Source organism: Panthera pardus, unplaced genomic scaffold (assembly GCF_024362965.1).
Source record: "Panthera pardus isolate Hobbes unplaced genomic scaffold, ASM2436296v1 HiC_scaffold_15, whole genome shotgun sequence".
NCBI classification, from domain to species: domain Eukaryota; kingdom Metazoa; phylum Chordata; class Mammalia; order Carnivora; family Felidae; genus Panthera; species Panthera pardus.
The window spans coordinates 23,942,266-23,960,478 of NW_026526710.1; the positions used below are offsets into that span (position 1 = coordinate 23,942,266).

Sequence of the window (18,213 nt, forward strand, 5' to 3'; positions counted from 1 at the left end):
AGTGAGATCCTCCAACAGCACAGGTACATGGCTCATGGGAATTTTACCTTCTCCTTTGGTTCTATAATTCAGAAATAAAAGAGAGCATGCAGATACAAACAGTAATCTAGCTTTCTTATAAGCTGTTGAACAACCAAGATTACTTGATTTTATTACTCTCTTCAAAGTTGATTAACTTATTATTAGGTGAGAATTTCCAAAGTATATTTCATTCCTTTTTTCAAATAATTTGAGAGGAACAATCCTTGTAAGTTAAAGCTGGAAAAAGGAAAAAGCAGTAACATCCCTTGCTTTAGGACATCTATGGCCCATTTATTCATTTTGAAAACCTGGAAACCAACTCAAAAGAAGAGTCACTGCTACACCTCCAGAATATTTTTATACATTTTCAAGTGACTGCTACAAAATCATTTTCAAAAAAGTCAGGCTGAAAACCCTTGACCTCTGTTGGGGGGTGGGTGGGTGGAGTATGTGCTGGTTCCATCATATTTTACCAATCCGTATTTCTTGTTTTATTTTTCTATTCAATTTTCAGGTATAATTTTTTTTAAGTTTATTCATTTTGAGAGAGAGAGGGAGAGAGAGGGAGAGAGAGGGAGAGAGAGGGAGGGAGAGGGAGGGAGAGGGAGAGGGAGAGCGAGCAGAGGAGGGGCAGAGAGAGAGAATCCCAAGCAGGCTCTGCACTGCCAGCACAGAGCTCGATGTAGGGCTCGATGTCACAAACCATGAAATCATGACCTGAGCCAAAACCAAGAGTTGAACCCTTAACCAACTGAGCCACCCAGGTGCCCCAGGTATAAATTTTCTTTTAAAGGAACTCTGTAAAAAGACTTGGAATAATTATGTCTAAATCATACAACAGTGCAAAAAAGATAGCTTGGTATAGTGGTAAATGAATAGAGAAAAAAACTTTCCGAAAATCAAACAATGGTCAGATCTACAGCTATGATAAAATGGGGTTGAATTTCAAGGTCATTATTCCCAAAATTCTTGTAATCCAAAATAACTTTTGCTTTGGGCCAAAACTAAATGAAGAGGAACACTTAAAAACTTACAAAAAATAAGCAACTAAAAGGAACCAGGGCTCCCTGGAGAAATGGCTACTCCAAGTCTGGGACAGAGAAAGTACTAGGAGGTAAGCCTGGAGCATCTAGTGCCAAAAAACAAAGCAAGGAAATGCTCAACATTAGTGGGACCATGTCAAAGTGACTCCCATTAGAAAATCTGGGACAATTTAAACATCAAATACAGAATGGCAACTATGGAATAGCCACTGAATAATATAAACATGAATTAATAAATGGAAAGAACTAAAACAAAGGAAGAATGATAGAGCTACAAAATCATCAATGGATGGTAAAAACTAGTGGTTACAAGTATGATGAAGAGAACTTACACAACTTACAGTATTCCCCACAAATTCCTATTGACCTAATAATAATTGTCATAATTAGCCACAATTATCACCATTATATGGTGGAGAACGAGAGGATACCATTTAACCAAAAGATCAACATGAACTTCACCAATACAGACATAAACCAGATATGCCTCCTGATACGATACACTGAGAACAAAACACTGTTTTCTGAGGTATTCGTGCCCGGAATACATGACACAAAATTGGGGTGCATCTACAAAACAGTCAACCAACCTGTACCCTTCAAAAGGCTTCAAAAAAGGCTGAGGAACTATTATAGATTAAAAGAAACTAGAGAGGGGTGCTTGAGTGGCTCAGTTGGTTGAGCATCCAGGGTCATGGGAGCCTGTGTCAGGCTCTGCACTAAGTGTGGAGCCTGTGTGAGATTCTCTCTCTCCCTCCCTCTCCCCCTCCTCTGCTTGTGCATGTGCGCGCGCTCTCTCTCTCTCTCTCTCTCTAAAAAAAAACAAACACCACACACAACAACAACAAAAAAACATTAAAAAATAAAAGAGACTAGAGAAACAATGCAATGTGTGAGCCTACAGTAGGGGGAGAAAAGCTATAAAGGTGATTATTGAGACAATATCCAAAATTTGAATATATACAGTGCAGTAGATATTGGACCAGTGTTAAATTTCCCATTAAAAAAAAAAATTTCTCACTTTTGATCATTATACTATGGTCATATTAGGGAACATCCTTCTATGGCAGGGTTTCTCAACCTTGGCACTACTGACACTTTAGGCTGGATAAGCCTTTGCTGTGAGGGCTGTCCTGCACACTGCAGGATGTTTAACAGCATCTCTCACCTCTAACTAGTTGATGGACAGTAGGTAGCATTCTTCTCCCAGTTGTGACAACCGAAAATGTCTCCAAACACTGCCAAATGTCCTCAGGAACATGAGAATTGCTGTTCTAAGGAAATACACACTGAAATGCTTAGGGGTAAAGGTGCACATCTACAACTTACTCTCAAATGACTCAGAGGGGAAAAAACACACATGTATAGAGAGAGAATGAGAAAACAAATGGGACAAAGGGTAAAGAACTGGTGAGTCTGAATCTGAGGTGGATCTGAAGTATTACAGAAGTTTATCCAGTTCTCGCAAGTGGCCTGGGTTCCATGTGGCTTCCCTCTAAGGATCTGAAGAGTGACGTTATTTTGTACTTCTAAGGTGTTTTCCTTTTCATTCATTCTCTCACAAGTGTACAAAAAATTTTTCCAGATGCTACATGACATGAGAGGATACCATTCACGAAATAGGACATCTGGAAGATCTGGATAACCCAGTGAACTAGTATTTTCCAAATGCTTGATTCCAAAGCATGCATCAGTGAGTGTAAGGTAGACCAATGGATTTTAGTAAGACAGTACAAAAAGTTCGGTGGCATGGTTTTAGATTCCACAATTAACTTTTCATTTTGTTGAGTTTCAGTGTAGTATCAAAAAGGAACAGCCACAGCAGCTGAAAAGACTAACATACATACCCCCTTTCCCAACTACATATCTGTGTGAAGCCTCTTCTTCTTGGACTTAAACCAAATCAACCTACTGGACAGATAGAGTGCAGAACCAGGTGAGATTCCAGCAATGGTCTATTAGGCCACATGAAATTTGCAAAAATGAAAAGAACGCCCCTCTTCTAACTAAAATGTTTTTGTGGTGGAAAGTAAACACACTTTTTATAAATAAAACTTATGTTAACAAGCAGTAGGTTTATTATTATTTAGAAATTAATACTTTTTAAAAGTCTTAGTGTTAATTTCTATATAGCACATACTGATGGAGAGACTCCACATAGACAAATCTTGCTTAGGATCTTTGACACTTTTTAAGAAAGTGAAGGGGTCTTGGGGCTTGAATGTTTGAGAACTACTGCCTTATACTTTTCTTGCAAGTGGGAAACTATGAAAATAAAATGTTACACACACACACACACACACACAGAGCACTCTAGCCTGTCAAAATGGAGACGATAGAAGTATAAAAATAAAAAGGTGATAATGGACAGCACATATTTCATGAATCCATAATAATGGCTTTTTTAAAAGTTTATTTTGAGAGAGACTGAGTGACTGTGAGAGAAAGAGGGAGAATCTCAAGTAGGCTCCAAACTCACAAAACTGCGAGATCATGACCTGAGCTGAAATCAAGAGTCAGACGCTTGACTGAGCCACCCACCCAGGTGCCCCTATAATAATGTTTTAAAAACAAAGGTGGGAGACATAGGAAGAGAAAGAAAAAAAGAGAAAGCTCTTCAAAGAAAAATGGCAGCAAATTAGTGTAGAAGGAACAATACATTTGGAAAATTACCATTTTGCCACCCCCAATATGATAAGTGATAGAGACCAGGAGTCACCAAGGGAAACACCACCCTGGTAAGCCTGCTGGGAAACATGAGCTCCAAGAACCTGCGGGGTTCTCGCCAGAAAAGTGTGACCTAAACTGAATCATAAGGAACCAGTCTGTACTCTGCAAAGCATTGAAGTTCATGAAGAAGACAGAAAGGGTGGGAGGAATGTTCTAGAGTGAGCACAACGCACAAAACTTGACTAGATCACAGAGTGAAAATAAGACAAAAACAGCTGTAAAGAACTTTTGGGTGGGATAACTGGGATATCACTGAATTAATGCTGGTTGTCTCAGTGTGCTAGGGGTACTATGACTGTGGGGAAAGAACACTCTCCCCCTTTAATGAGTATCAGTATGTCCCACAGGGTCTAGTAGTAAAGTAGTTTATGTTGTGAAGTGCCAAAAAGTTGACAAAGGAAACAGAGAAGAAGGGAGGGAGGCAGGCAGAGACAAAAGCTAGCAAGGGAGTAGTAAGATGTTAATAGCTGGTGAACCTAGGGAAGGGGTATATGGGTGTTCACTGTACTCTCAATTCTTGTAAGGGTTTGAAAATTGTTCTAAATTAATAATAATAAAAAAATGAATACAGCACTAGAAGTAACATTCTCAGTCTAGAGGTGCTATAAATAAAAAATAATTCACACTCAGTTTTGATTATAGTTAACTCTACAAGCAGGAAGTGCATGCTGGGCACCTTGTGGAACAGAGGCCACATTGTTTGGTTATTTCCCTCTGGAGGGTGAAGACAGTAGAGTCATCTCAAGTTGGAATGGAGGCTGCAAGACCATGAAGGCACCAGAATAAAAAGTACACCAACAGCTCTCCCTTACAACCAGCAGGCACTGCACATGTGCATGCAAATGCTTCTGGTTTGGAATGGCTGTCACATGGCCAGTCCAAAGAAAAAACCTACTATTTGGGATTATGTGTAATACAGAATTATAAGAATCAACACGACATTTTCTTCTCTGAAACATCTGTTACACTAAATCTTTCTTTATAATGGAATTTATTTTAATGCAATTTTACTTTTATAACTTAACTGAACAAATGTATATCAAGAATAACTAACTGCTTTAAACAAATTCCATTTCCTCACAAAGCAACTTAGTGTTCATCTCAAGCCCTTCTATTTATAAACGATGGAGGAAGACAGTAAACCCCATGGGCTAATTTAATTAATTCCCTTTAAGCTTCCTGGGTGGATTTCTGGTTCCTAGAGCTGAAACACAAGGCCCAATGTCTACTTTTATTGCTTTTTTTCATGTATCTTAACATTACATTAACGGTAGACGGTGCTGAAGGAGGTCATCAAGACAATGTGACTAACAGCTGACCCTTGAGCTGAAACCTGGACAACAGGAGGCTCCTCGCTCCCTCCCCTATCCTTGGGATACATGCTCTGCCCACTGTTACCACAGTGGCGCCATTTTCAAGGATGTAGCTGGGAGAGAATAGCTATTGTTCGGACCATCTGGGCAGCATATGTGACACAGCCAGTTAAGGCCTGGACATAAACTTTTAAGTTTTGGTAGGTGAGTGCGGAGATCTATTCACCTTGCAGCTAGCTGCCCAAGACAAGACTTGTAATAAGTTCCTTTACTTCTTAAAACTGCCATGACCAATTTGGAGTGCTCTGCCTCTTCAGTTTCTCCTTGCCCACCTTGTACTGGGGCAGTTTGCAAACCAATGGAGGAATTAAGTTCAAAATCTCCTAATTTGAAGTATTGGATGTAGAAGTATGTTGGGCCCACTTACTTTCTCAAATCTGATACTTCATTCATATATTATTTGCAAATGATATATTAAAAATACTGAATCTCAATCTCCACAGCAGCCTTCAATGCTTGCCACCTGGTTTATAAACCTAACAAAGATATACTTCACTTTTTCTTACTTTTTTAAGAATCCATAGTAGTTCCTATTCTTTCCACACCTTTCTTCAAACTATGGTATAATTTTGCTGAAGAGACATTCTTCGTTAGACAAATCTGACCTGTACAGGACAGCACTGGTCCACCTTCGGAAAACTACATACTATAGGAGAACCTCTAACATAGCCAGCCTAGCCTGTACTCAGCAGTGGCAGGAGCAACTGTAAAAGCTGCCATAGGGAGGACTTCAGGAGAGCTGACCAAAGGCTAGGACAAAGATCATTTATTGTTAACAGTGACCAGACAGGCACACACACCTTCCAACTCTCTAACACATCAGCACTACTTCAGCTGAGGTAGAGAGGTCAAAATCCAGGGCCCAGAAGTTCAATGCTGACCTAGAGATTAAGACAGCACCTTCATTCTGGGCCAGACAGGCCAAGCCTCAACCTAAGTAGACACAGGCTTCCAAAATTCTTTTGCTTCCTGGTTTTCTTTCTATGCAAACCTGATCCTTACCTTGGAATTCAACATAATTTCTGGAGCCCGGTACCAACGTGTGGCTACGTACTCCGTCAGGAACCCTGTGTGATCATGGTCTGGATCTGCAACGCGGGCCAAACCAAAGTCACAGATCTAAGAGAGAAAAAAATGGGACGCCTTAGAGATTCTAATGAAATTAATATCAAAAGATCAGACAACAGCAATAATGATGATGGTAAGTAGTTGCTGCCACTCCTATGTGGCAGATACTTTGTTGGGAATTCTATATATTCATTCTTATTTAATCCTTACAACAACCTGAGAGGCAGTGATGACTATCCAAAGTTGGAGATGAGGAACAGGTTACAGGAATCTGTCCTCACCTTTCATTATCTGCTGATCCTACAGTAATCTTGCTTATGTCACTTGACAAAAACTGTTCTGAAGTTACCAGAAACTGTCCAGGGTCCTTTCTCTGGCCATCTCCTGCTGGCATTTCCAGGATCATCACACTGTCAGATCACCTTGACTCACATTTGTCTTGTTTCTTAGATTTCACTTCCTGCTATTCTTCTACCTGTTCCACAAATGCAGATCCTTCCAAAGATTTTTTCCACTTCTTTCCCTTCCATGTATTCAAATCCACTCCCAAAGCCTTAAAAGATGTCTCATATACAAAAGATGAATCTTTTTTTAGGTAAATATCCAGCTTCTAATTTCTCCTGACTCACAAAAGTACCTTCATCATCTGGTCATCCAATACTTTAGTGCTACTCCAAACTCCAACATATAAAATATCTGTAAAGTACTATACAGATAGTATAGTATTCTACTATATAACTATAGAATACAGTTGACCCTTGAACAGCATGGGTTTGAACTGTGCAAGTCTGTTCACATACATGGAATTTTTTTCAATAAATATATTGGAAAACTTTTTGCAGATGTGCAGCAATTTGAAAAAACTCATAGATGAAACCACATAGCCTAGAAATATCGAAAAAATTAAGTTAGGTATTATTACAGGAATACAGTATATAATACATATAACACAAAGTATATGTTTAATTGACTGTTGATGTAATCAGTTAAAGCTTCCTTCTGGTCAACAGAAGGCTATTAAATTTTGGAGGAGTCAATAGTTATATGCAGATTTTTGACTATGTGTGTGTGTGTGTGTGTTGGGGGGGGTGCAAATCGGTGCCCCTAATCCCTGTGTTGTTCAAGGGCCAACTATACTTAGACCCATATAATTGCAGGATATTTTAATTCCTTGACATCTGGGGAACTAACCTGAGAAAGAGACATATTAATAAAGACAGGCCAGAGTACAGTACAAGGCAGCCTGGAAAACAGATTGCTTTGGAGGCTTACTGCTTTAATTTGGCTAAGAAATTATAAGGGCCTGAGCTCAGGCCATAAAAATGGAAATGAGGAGGAAAGGACATGCTTGAGATACTCATAGGACTTAAATGGATGGACAACAATCTCTGCTCAAATATCCCATAGTTTAGTGTTTCAATAATTAGGAAAGGTTCAGAAAGCTTCCATCTACTTCACAGATGCCTTCCTCTAGCTTTGGACACTGGTATCACCACATGGTATCTCTGATAAGAGTTAGGTATCTGTGCTGCATAATCTCCATCAACATGTATCTTCAAAAGGAACAACTATCGTAATTGCTTCTCTATTTGCTCTTCCATAGGCCATTTTCTAGGTGTACTCTCAGAGTTGCATAGTGAGGAAATCCTGGGTCCTACTCCATTGCTGACAGCCAACTCTGGCCATTGTACACTCATTAACTTCAGTTGAGGTGACTTTCACCGTAAGTACCAACCTTACCTTTCAAAGATGGCTTGCTTGTCAATCAATGCCATTACACTCCTAATAGTTATGGGCCTGTCAGAGAATCTGGATGAGGTATGGCCATAAGCTTGTATGTGGGATCACAGGAAATTGTAACTTTGGCCTGGCTGTTCTTAGGCTTTCAATGTACCTGGCAACCGGTTTGTTTCTTTCCAGCATTTTCTACCAATTCCAGTGACATGAACTGCAGGAGGGCTTCCCAGTAACCATGCACAGGAGGTTCTCACTAGCAACATGGTCCTATTTGTGGCATGATTTCCAACTCAGAGAAGCAACTAATGACTGATTTCTTCTTACATCCAGAGGCGAGTCCTCTAAGCCATTTAGAGCCATCACTTGCCATGTTACCCACCACCAACCCATTTCAATTCTGTGGCTTGAATTTTTGAACCTATCTATGACCCATAGTTTCTCTTTTTTTCAAGGCTAACACTTCATCTGATTTAAATTCAACCAAAGCTCACCAGTCTGCTTTCTGCTGTATAGATGGGACACCTAAAAGCCACATTTTGAATTGTGCAGAGTATATGCATCTTGTCAGCAGAACAAAACCAGCATAGGCTCCAGACCATGGCCACAGATCCTTCACCGCCTCCTATGACTGGTGTCACACAGATTAGATGGGTTCAGACTTGATACATGGCTTTTCACTGGCTAGTTGAATCAAAAAATAAGTCCCAAATAGATTCAAAAAGCCAGAATATAAAAAATTCATAGATAAGGCAGATTTATTTTCTAAAGAGGACCATACCACTAAAACCCATCCTCCATGTTCTTCTTATAAGGTCTTTGAACTTGTATCAAGAGGGTAGGGTCCATCTTCCCTCCTCTTGAATCTGGGCAAACCTTTCTAACAGCCTGAACCAAGAAAAGTGATACTATGTGACTTCTGAGGCTATATCATAAAATGCAACATGGTTTCCATCTGGCGCTCTTTCTACTGGGGAATTTGGAACCCTCTGGCCACCTCAGGAAGAAACCTAGGACATGTGGGCTACATGTGGGTGATCCAGGTGACAGCCAGTATCAATTGCCAGGTATGCAAGAGGATTCCAGCCCTTACCTTTGTGTCTTCTAGCTGAGGTCCATATATGAAAGCAGAAAGCAGCCATCACTGCTACCCCTTGGCTAAATTCCTGACCCACAGAAACTAGAAGCTAACACATGATTATTGTTTTAGACCACTTTCTCTAGGTTATTTGTTACAAAGCAAAAACAGCTAACAGAGTGGTAGTGGACACAGTGCTTGTGATGGGATAGGCACCCTTTAAGGAGGCCCTGTTGAAGCGATACTGGGACACCAAAGAGATGCTAACCATGGAAAGACCTGGGGAAAGCCAGAGCAACACTGTAAAGAATCTAGCTGGGCAAATGTGAAATGGCAACTGAACCTGAAACCTCATAAAGTGGCTCTCGAATTGGCTGCTTCTACATCTTGACTGCCATGGCCTTAGTTGAGATTCAGTTTAATTTGTCTGGAAATTAGGGAAACTAGACTTTACCCACCTGTAAGCTAATTCATCCTCTAAATTCCTGCCTAAATGTTGTTTCTAAAATATAAGTCACCTTTCTGGCTCAAAAATCTTGAACCAATCCCTTCTGTCTATTGAACGAAACCCAAATTCTTTAAGTGTGACTTTTAAGACCATTCATATGCTGCCACCAAACTACCTTCCTGATCTCATCTCTCTCACCATATTCTCCTGCCCACACCTGCTCCTATAGACTCCAGACTACACCTGCTTCTATGACCTGACTATGCAATGACCACTCCTGAGTGCCCTATCCATGCCATTCCTTTACCCTAAACCCTCAGCTTGAAAGCTCTTCTGAGAAGTTTCCCAAAAATCAACACCAAACCCGCCCAAGAGCTGACTGCTCACTCTTCTGAACTCCTCTAATACTGTTAGAGGTATATTAAAATACATCATAAAGTCTATGATAGTTAGCTTTGCATACGCCCATCTCTCCAGCTAAAACAGAATTAAGTCCCTAGAGAAAGGCAACACTTAACTTACTTGTTGACTTAATTGTTAATGGAGGACTCTCGACATTTGATCAATAAATGCCTTAAATGTTTATAGGAAGCACAACTGGGATGGATTGACAGATACTCTAGGAGTGACTTTTTTTTTTTTTTTTTTTTAACAATATCTGAATTACTGATAATCTCTTAAAAAATAAAAATCAAGGGGTGCCCAGGTGACTCTGTTGGCTAAGCATCCAACTTCAGCTCAGGTCACAATGATCTTACTGTTCATGGGTTTGAGCCCTGCATCGGGTTCTCCACTGTCAGCACAAAGCCTGCTTCCGATTCTCTGTCTCCATCTCTCTGCCCCTCCCCTGCCCTCTCTCTCAAAAATAAACAAACATTAAAAATTTTTAATAAAAAAATCAAGGTTCAGTTACCAGCGTTAAATCTTATGTTAAATAATTAATGTTAGTAAAATTACACCATTCAAAGTGGCAATATTAAGGAAGGGAAGGGTTGCCTGGGTGGCTCAATTAAGTGACTGATTCTTGATTTTGGCTCAGGTCATGCATGGTTCTGAGATACAGCCCTGTGTTGGGCTCCATGCTGGGCATCAAGCCTGCTTAAGATTCTCTCTCTCCCTTTTCCCCTCCCCACTCATATTCTCTCCCCACCCCTAAAAGAGGGATAATTAAAAACTGGAATTACAAGCATTCCTTTACTAGGAAAGACAAAATAAGCCTATCATGCTGAATGCTGCAATATGCAATACATTTATTTTCTTAGAATTAAAACTAAAGGTGCAGTTGTTCTTCCTCATCTTCCTCGAGGAAATCCAGTCCTAAACTTTTTTTTTTTTGGTGGGGGGTCATGTGACATTAAGGGTCTCTGTGGTGTTGGGAGAACCTTAGCAGCCCAGTGGGGTAGGTAGGATCCAGGAAGAGTTAAAAGGGAGCCCCAGATCAGGACATGGTCTGTGTGTGAGGTGAAGAGGGTGTTCATGCGGGGAGGCAGCAGCAGTCTGCCCAGGGTGTTCAGAGTCTGAGCAAGGTGAGCATATAAGCCATGGGTTATATTGCACAAACCAATTATTTCATTGCAAGTTGCAAAATGGGGACTTTTCTGATTTTATTATTTCTTCTGCATTTATTATCTGGCATTCTCAACTGGAACTGTGTACCCTGGGTGCACAAATCCCAGTGGAAAGACAGGAAAAATGTTTAATCCCTTTACTTTAGTTACAAATTTTCAGATTAGTGAGTTGGTGTTAAGGGTAATTTTGTTGTATTATTTGCATCCCCCACACCTAGCACAGGGCATAGAACCAGCAGGCTCTCAAAAAATTACTGGTTACAATTTAAAAAATAAAGAGAGAGATGTGGGGTTTAGAGCTCTAAAAGATGCCACAACTACATTCACGGTCATCTATGAAATGTTCATACGATTAAAAAAAAAAAAAAAAGTTAATGCCACAACACTGAAGACTAGCCAAATTTACATGGCATTAACCAAAAAATTACCAAGGCTATTAAAAAATTTTTTTTGTAATTCCATACAAAGGAAGATATAGACCAGTAGGATATGGTACAAGAAACAAAATGACCTATAGCACTCCTACTACCTGGCTACTTTTTGGGCTGTTTAAACAGAGATTTTCATTAAGCAAAGGAAGCCCCAAGGATAGATTTCATTTCATATGTTCCAGAGTCCTCTTTCCGAAGCATACCCAGAACCACAAACACTGTGATCCTGGGACTCTTAACTAGGATTTCTGTGGGCTCAGTCTAGCAAACATCAAGGACAGAGACTGCTAGAGACCTCATACCCCTGGAAATTCCATTAGAAATATGTTAGCAGAATCTCCAAACAGGATCTATGACCCTTGTGTTTCTGTGGCCCTGAGAAATAAAGAGGGAGTCTATAAGAGAGGCTTCCAGAAGGGTTCTAAGAGGTCAACATCTTCTTGTCTCAAGGTTTTAGATAACAAGTGTAAAGTATGTTTATGGAAGCAGAAAAAGAAGTCTTAACTGCTGTTGCCCTTGACTGGTAGGAGTCAAAAGTTAAAGGTCTAAGACATTGATAATAGCTGATATCCTGAGGGCTCAAGAGTAGAGAATACTTTAGTAACAGAGAAGCCAATGGAAAAAGGAAGAAATGACATATATAACTGTCCACTTGAAATTTCAGAAAACCCTAAATAACAAGAGATGAGTAAGATCACAGGTTACAGGGGCGCCTGGGTGGCTCAGTCGGTTAAGCGTCCAGCTTCGGCTCAGGTCATGATCTCACAGTCCGTGGGTTTGAGCCCTGCGTCCGGCTCTGTGCTGGCAGCTTGGAGACTGGAGCCTGCTTCGGATTCTGTGTCTCCCTCTCTCTCTGCCCCTCCCCTGCTCTCGTTCTGTCTCTCTCTGTCTCAAAAATAAATAAAACATTAAAAAAATTTAAAAAAAAATTTTTAAAAAAAGATCACAGGTTACAAACTTTCTAAGCACAGGAGCTTGTGGTATAGGCAACATGATTACTGGAAGGTACTGAGGATGTGATGGATATACAGTGATTTCAGAACTCAAGCAGAAAAGACCCTCTTCCCCACTTGTGCTCTTTCAACCCTCATGTATGCACCTGAACTGCCACTGTGCCCTACCCTGCCCTTTGGACATGTTCAACAGGACAAAACGGAGGACATATCGTACTCATCTTTACAAATGAGATTCTCTCCTGAATATTTATACCTATGTGAATGAATCAAACCCCATATGAACATTTCAAAATGTGGGTGAACTGTACTGCTGTAAATACCTTAATTATCCTATTGTATTTCTGAGTCTCTGTGTTACACTGGGTTTTGAAAACAATACTTGGGTTGTGCAGATGGTCAACAACACAGATATATTAATGTGGGTGTAAATTTTGGTGAGCAGAGAATAAAATGGCCCTAGGTAAAGACAAGCCCACAAACAATGAATAGACAACAAAGTAGTCTGATTCTGTTTGTTTCTGTCTTAACTTTTTTCCCCAGAAATATTATATACTGAAAATACTGGAGAATGTTTCTCCCAAAACAAAAATAATCTGTCATAACAGAGTTGTGATGGTAAGAAATAGAAAGAAAAAAAGAAAAGTAGGAAGAGACATAAAAATACTATTTTTCAAGAAAATCACTAAGAGCCAACGAAGTGTGGCCATTCCTACAAGCAGTTTCATTCCTTTTGTGCCCACCTGGCTTTTAGTTACATACATAGATCCATGGAAAGGATCTGGTTACACCCCATGTAAGAAGTATATTAATCTAACTGTAGGATCCCAAGAGATGACAGAGTCTAACCCAACTGTATCTAATGTAGGAAGCTACCCTCTACCACATCTCACAGAATGTTGGGCACCCTGTTTTAAACACTCAATGATAGCAAATAAGCTATCTGACCACCTAGTAACAGAATCCACTGCCCTTTTTCAGACAGTTCCAGAAGGTTCTCCATGATCTACTTCCAACCAATATCACCAGCTAGCATCCAATGACTTTCTACGATACCCTATACTGAAGATAGCCACTACCTTACTGAAAGCCTGCTCATCTTTGGAAGGCCAGCATGGATGCCACCTTCTTCCAGATACCTCTCAAAGCCCCAGACAGAACCCACCTCTCTCCTTTGTATCTGTATACTATTCTTTTCAGTATCTCAGTTACAGCAGATATTATTACAATCATCTATTGTTTATCAGACTTCTCACCTATCAGGTCTGAGATTGCAAAAACAGACATTCCCCCCTCTCCCTTGCTAGTTACACCTTAAGGGCTTCTCACAGGAATGTCTATTAAACTGAAGTACAAGAAATGATCATTGCTCTACATCTAAATGCACTTTTTAAACAGCTTTATTGAGATATAATTCACATACCATATGATTCACCCATAACTTAAGGCATACAATTCAATAGTTTTTGGGGCGCCTGGGTGGCTTGGTCGGTTAAGCGTCCGACTTCGGCTCAGGTCGTGATCTTGCGGCCCGTGAGTTCGAGCCCCGCGTCGGGCTCTGTGCTGACCACTCAGAGCCTGGAGTCTGTTTCAGATTCTGTGTCTCCCTCTCTCTCTGCCCCTCCCCTGTTCATGCTCTGTCTCTGTCTCAAAAATAAATAAACGTTAAAAAAAAAAAAATTAAAAAAAAAAAAAGCTTTTGGTGTTAAAATCACAGGGTTACACAACTGTTACCACCAATCAATTTTAGAACATTTCTGTAACCACAAGAAGAAATCTTGTACACATTAGTCTGCCTATTCCTCCCCAATCCCACCAGCCCTAGGCAACCACTAATCCACTTCCTGTTGCTGTATATTTGTCTATTCTAGACACTTCACATAAATAGAACCAAACAGTATGTGGCCTTTTATGACTGGCTTCTTTCATTTACATAACAATTTTCCAAGATTCATCCACATTGTAGCATGTATCAGCACTCTATTCCTTTTTATTCCATTGTATGGATCTACCACATTTTTTAAAAACTTTTTTTGAGAGAGAAAGAGAGAGCAGGGGAGAGAGAATCCTAAGTAGGCCCCAGGCTGTCAGTGTGAAGCCTGACTTGGGGCTCAATCTCACAAACAGGGACATGACCTGAACCAAAATCAAGGGCTGGAGGTTTGACCAGCCAAGTCACCCAGGTCCCCCTGAATCTATCACATTTTATTTATTCATCATCATATGGACATTCAAATTATTTCCACTTTTGGACTATTATGCCACTTTAAATATTTGTATGCTTTTTGGGTGGACACATTTTCATTTTACTTAGGTATACACCTACAAGTGGAATCCTCACCAACACTTACCATCTGACTTTTTGATTACAGCCATCCTAGTGTGCATAAATGGTTATCTCATTGTGGTTTTGACTTGCATTTCCCTACTGACTCAGGATTCCAAGCATCTTTTCATGTACTTATTGGCCATATGTACAACTTCTTTAGAGAAATGTCTATTCAAATCCTTTGCCCTATATTAAACTGGGCTATTTATCTTTTATTGTTGAGTTGTAAGAGCTTTTCATATATTATAGATAAAAGTGTCTTATCAGACACATGATTTACAAATATTTTCTCTCATTTTGTGGGTTGTCTTTTCATTTTCTTAGTGGTTTACTTTTTAAAAATTATATTATTTACTGGGGTGCCTAGGTGGCTCAGGTGGTTGAGCGTCCGACTTCAGCTCAGGTCATGATCTCAGTTTGCGGGTTTGAGCCCTGCATCAGGCTCTGTGCTGACCGCTTGCTCAGAGCCTGGAGCCTGCTTCGGATTCTGTGTCTCCTTCTCTCTCTGCCCCTCCCCCACTCATGCTTTGTTTCACTCTGTTTCTCAAAAATAAATAAATGTAAAAAAAAATTTTTTTTTAAATAAAATTTTATTATTTATTTATTTAATGTTTATTTATTTTTGAGAGGTGGGAAGGGGCAGAGAGGGAGACATAGAATCCAAAGCACGCTCCGGGATTTGAGCTGTCAGCACAGAGCCCAACACAGGGCTCAAACTCAAGAACTGTGACACCTTGACCTGAGTCAAAGTCGGATGTTTAACCGACTGAGGCATCCAGGTGCCCCTCCTGATGGTTTACTTTGTAAAACAGGTTCCTAATCTAGGTGAAATCTAATTTTCCCCCTTTTGTTGCCTTTGCTTTTGGTGTCATGTCTAATAGGATTTGCCTAATGCAAGACTGTGAAAACTCACTCCTATGTTTTCCAAGCCTATTCCAGTTTAGCTCTTAAATTTAGGTCTTTGATCTGTTTTGTGTTAGTTTTTGTACATGGTAGGAGTATATATCCAATTGTCCCAGTACCGTTTTTTTGAAAAAAATGATCTTGGCACTCTCACCAAAAACCATCACAAACATATGGGTTTATTTATTAACTCTCAATCTTATTCCATTGATCTATAATGCCCATTCTTATGCCAAATATCACAGGGTCTTGAATACAAAAGCTTTGTAGTAAGTTTTGAAAGCAAGAAATGTGACCTCTCCAACTTTGCTCTTTCATTAAGATTATTTTGGCTATTTTGGGTCTCTCAAACTTCTATACACATTTCAGGACCAGCCTGCCCATTTCTGCAAAAAAGCCACCTGGAGCTTTGACACAGTCACCCTATGTAGACCAATTTGGGAAGCACTGCCATCTAAACAAGATTAAGTCTTGCAATCAATCCATAAACATGGCATATCCTTCCATTTATCTAGGTCTTCTTGAATTCACATGCCTTTTTATCATATCTAATGCATCTGTAGATTTCCCTCCTTATTTATTAGTTCTACTATTAAAATAGAAATATATGTACACAAATGTTGCCCATTTTTAAGAGAATTCTGAGGACTGTAAGGATCTAGGGCTTCCCTATTTGTTGGGAATACCTTATTTAGGTATTAAAGTTATTAAGGTTAAGTTTGGTGCTGTTTTTTGAGTGTGGGGTTTTTTCTGTTGTTTCTGTTTTGTTTTGTTTTGAGAGAAGATGCAAGTGAGTGAGGGATAGAGAGAAAGAGAGAGAGGGGGAGGAAGGGAGGGAGGTGGGGCTCACCCGAAGTGGGGCTAATGTTTTACCCAAAGCAGGGCTCATGTTCACCAGAAGCAAGGCTTGAGCTCATCCAAGGGAGGGGAGGAAGGGAGGGAGGTGGGGCTCACCCGAAGTGGGGCTAATGTTTTACCCAAAGCAGGGCTCATGTTCACCAGAAGCAAGGCTTGAGCTCATCCAATGAGGGACTCAAACTTGTGAAACATGAGAGCATGACCTGAGTTGAAGTCAGATGCTTAACGACTGAGCCACCCAGACATCCCTTTCTGAGCATTCTTTGTATATAACTTACCGAATAAAAAGATTACCAATGAAATGGATGATTTTTAAACTTACACATAATGCACATGATCCTGCTTTTATATATGTAAGCATAAACATACACATACATGTAAGAGCATAGCAAAAACTTTGGAAGAAAACACACCAATGTGTTATAGTGGTTACCTCTGGAACACTGGAACAGTGGAACAATGGAATGAAGAAGAGGACCAGCACTCTTTATTTGCATTATTTTTTTTGCTTTTAAGCTATAAAAATGTTTTCATTTAATTTCTGGTATGATTTTAAGTACGAATGACAACATAAATATGCCCCGGTGAAAGAGTTTTTCCAACATATATCACCCGAAGAGTAAATAACCTAGCTGACCTTGAGATCACAGGTGGTGTTGAGCAGCAGGTTGGAAGGTTTGAGGTCACGGTGCAGTACATTAGCTGAATGGATATATTTTAACCCTCTGAGGATCTGGTAAAGAAAATAGCAGATATGGTCGTTGCTGAGGTGTTGTGTCTTCAAGAGCTTGTAGAGATCTGTTTCCATGAGGTCCTGTACGATATATCTGTTTAGACAGGTTAAGGTAACACACCAATATCTGGTTACATGTAGCAAAACACTGAAAACAAAATGAACCCTCTCCCCAAATGGTCATTATATCATGAGGCCTTACAAGGGATAGGAGAATCTGATGAAAACTTGGTATACCTCTATGGATGGAATCTAAAGTAGTTAACTCTTTCTTAGGTCCTGTGACACAACAGGCATTAATATCTGCCTGATGTGCCCAACAATGGGCCTAGACTGAGCTGAGACAGTCTGTTATGGAAATACTGGCCAATCGAGATGTATCAGTCTCCTAGTACTGCAAGGTGTCTACCATCAACAAACCCTCTCCAAGGATTACTGGAAAGGGTTAGGAGAGGAAGGTGGCCAGCAGGCATCATACACTCCCTCCTCTCTTTGGCCCAGCAATGATCTGTAATACTCTTTATAATGTTCTTTTACCTTCTTGTCCCCCCTCCTTCTCCTTAAGAATCAACCATAAAATCTTTGGAAATACAGACCTAGAACACACTGCTACTAAATTCAGTCCTCTGTGTGCCTGACTCTTCAATTAACATTAAGATCCTAAACACAAGAGAGTATTGGGAAGTCATGCTAAGGAGCTCATGCTGGTTTTGCTCCTTTTGCTTTCTTGACTATCCATGTATCCAAGCCATCTAGAATGTTATCTATGGCTGACATCTTTCTTACAGAAATTATAGAACGCTTTGGCTTTTAACTTCACCATATTATTATTTCATTAGCAGTGTTGTTGCATTTCTCATATTCATTTGTGTAAGTACTGTACATATTATTGTATGTCCCCTACAGATTCATGGGATTCAAAGAAAACAGGATTTGAAAACTT

General features: G+C 40.0%; 1 protein-coding gene across 1 annotated transcript in view; it reads right to left on the reverse strand.

Annotated features, from left to right (window-relative positions):
• Window positions 1-18,213, reverse strand: part of MAPK1 (mitogen-activated protein kinase 1) — a 106,740-nt gene that overhangs the window by 22,576 nt on the left and 65,951 nt on the right. The window contains exons 3-4 of the mRNA XM_019437396.2: window positions 17,175-17,364; window positions 6,170-6,286 (exon numbers count right to left, since the gene is read on the reverse strand). Coding sequence (XP_019292941.1) covers window positions 6,170-6,286; window positions 17,175-17,364 — 307 coding nt within the window. The remainder of the gene's footprint in view (window positions 1-6,169; window positions 6,287-17,174; window positions 17,365-18,213) is intronic.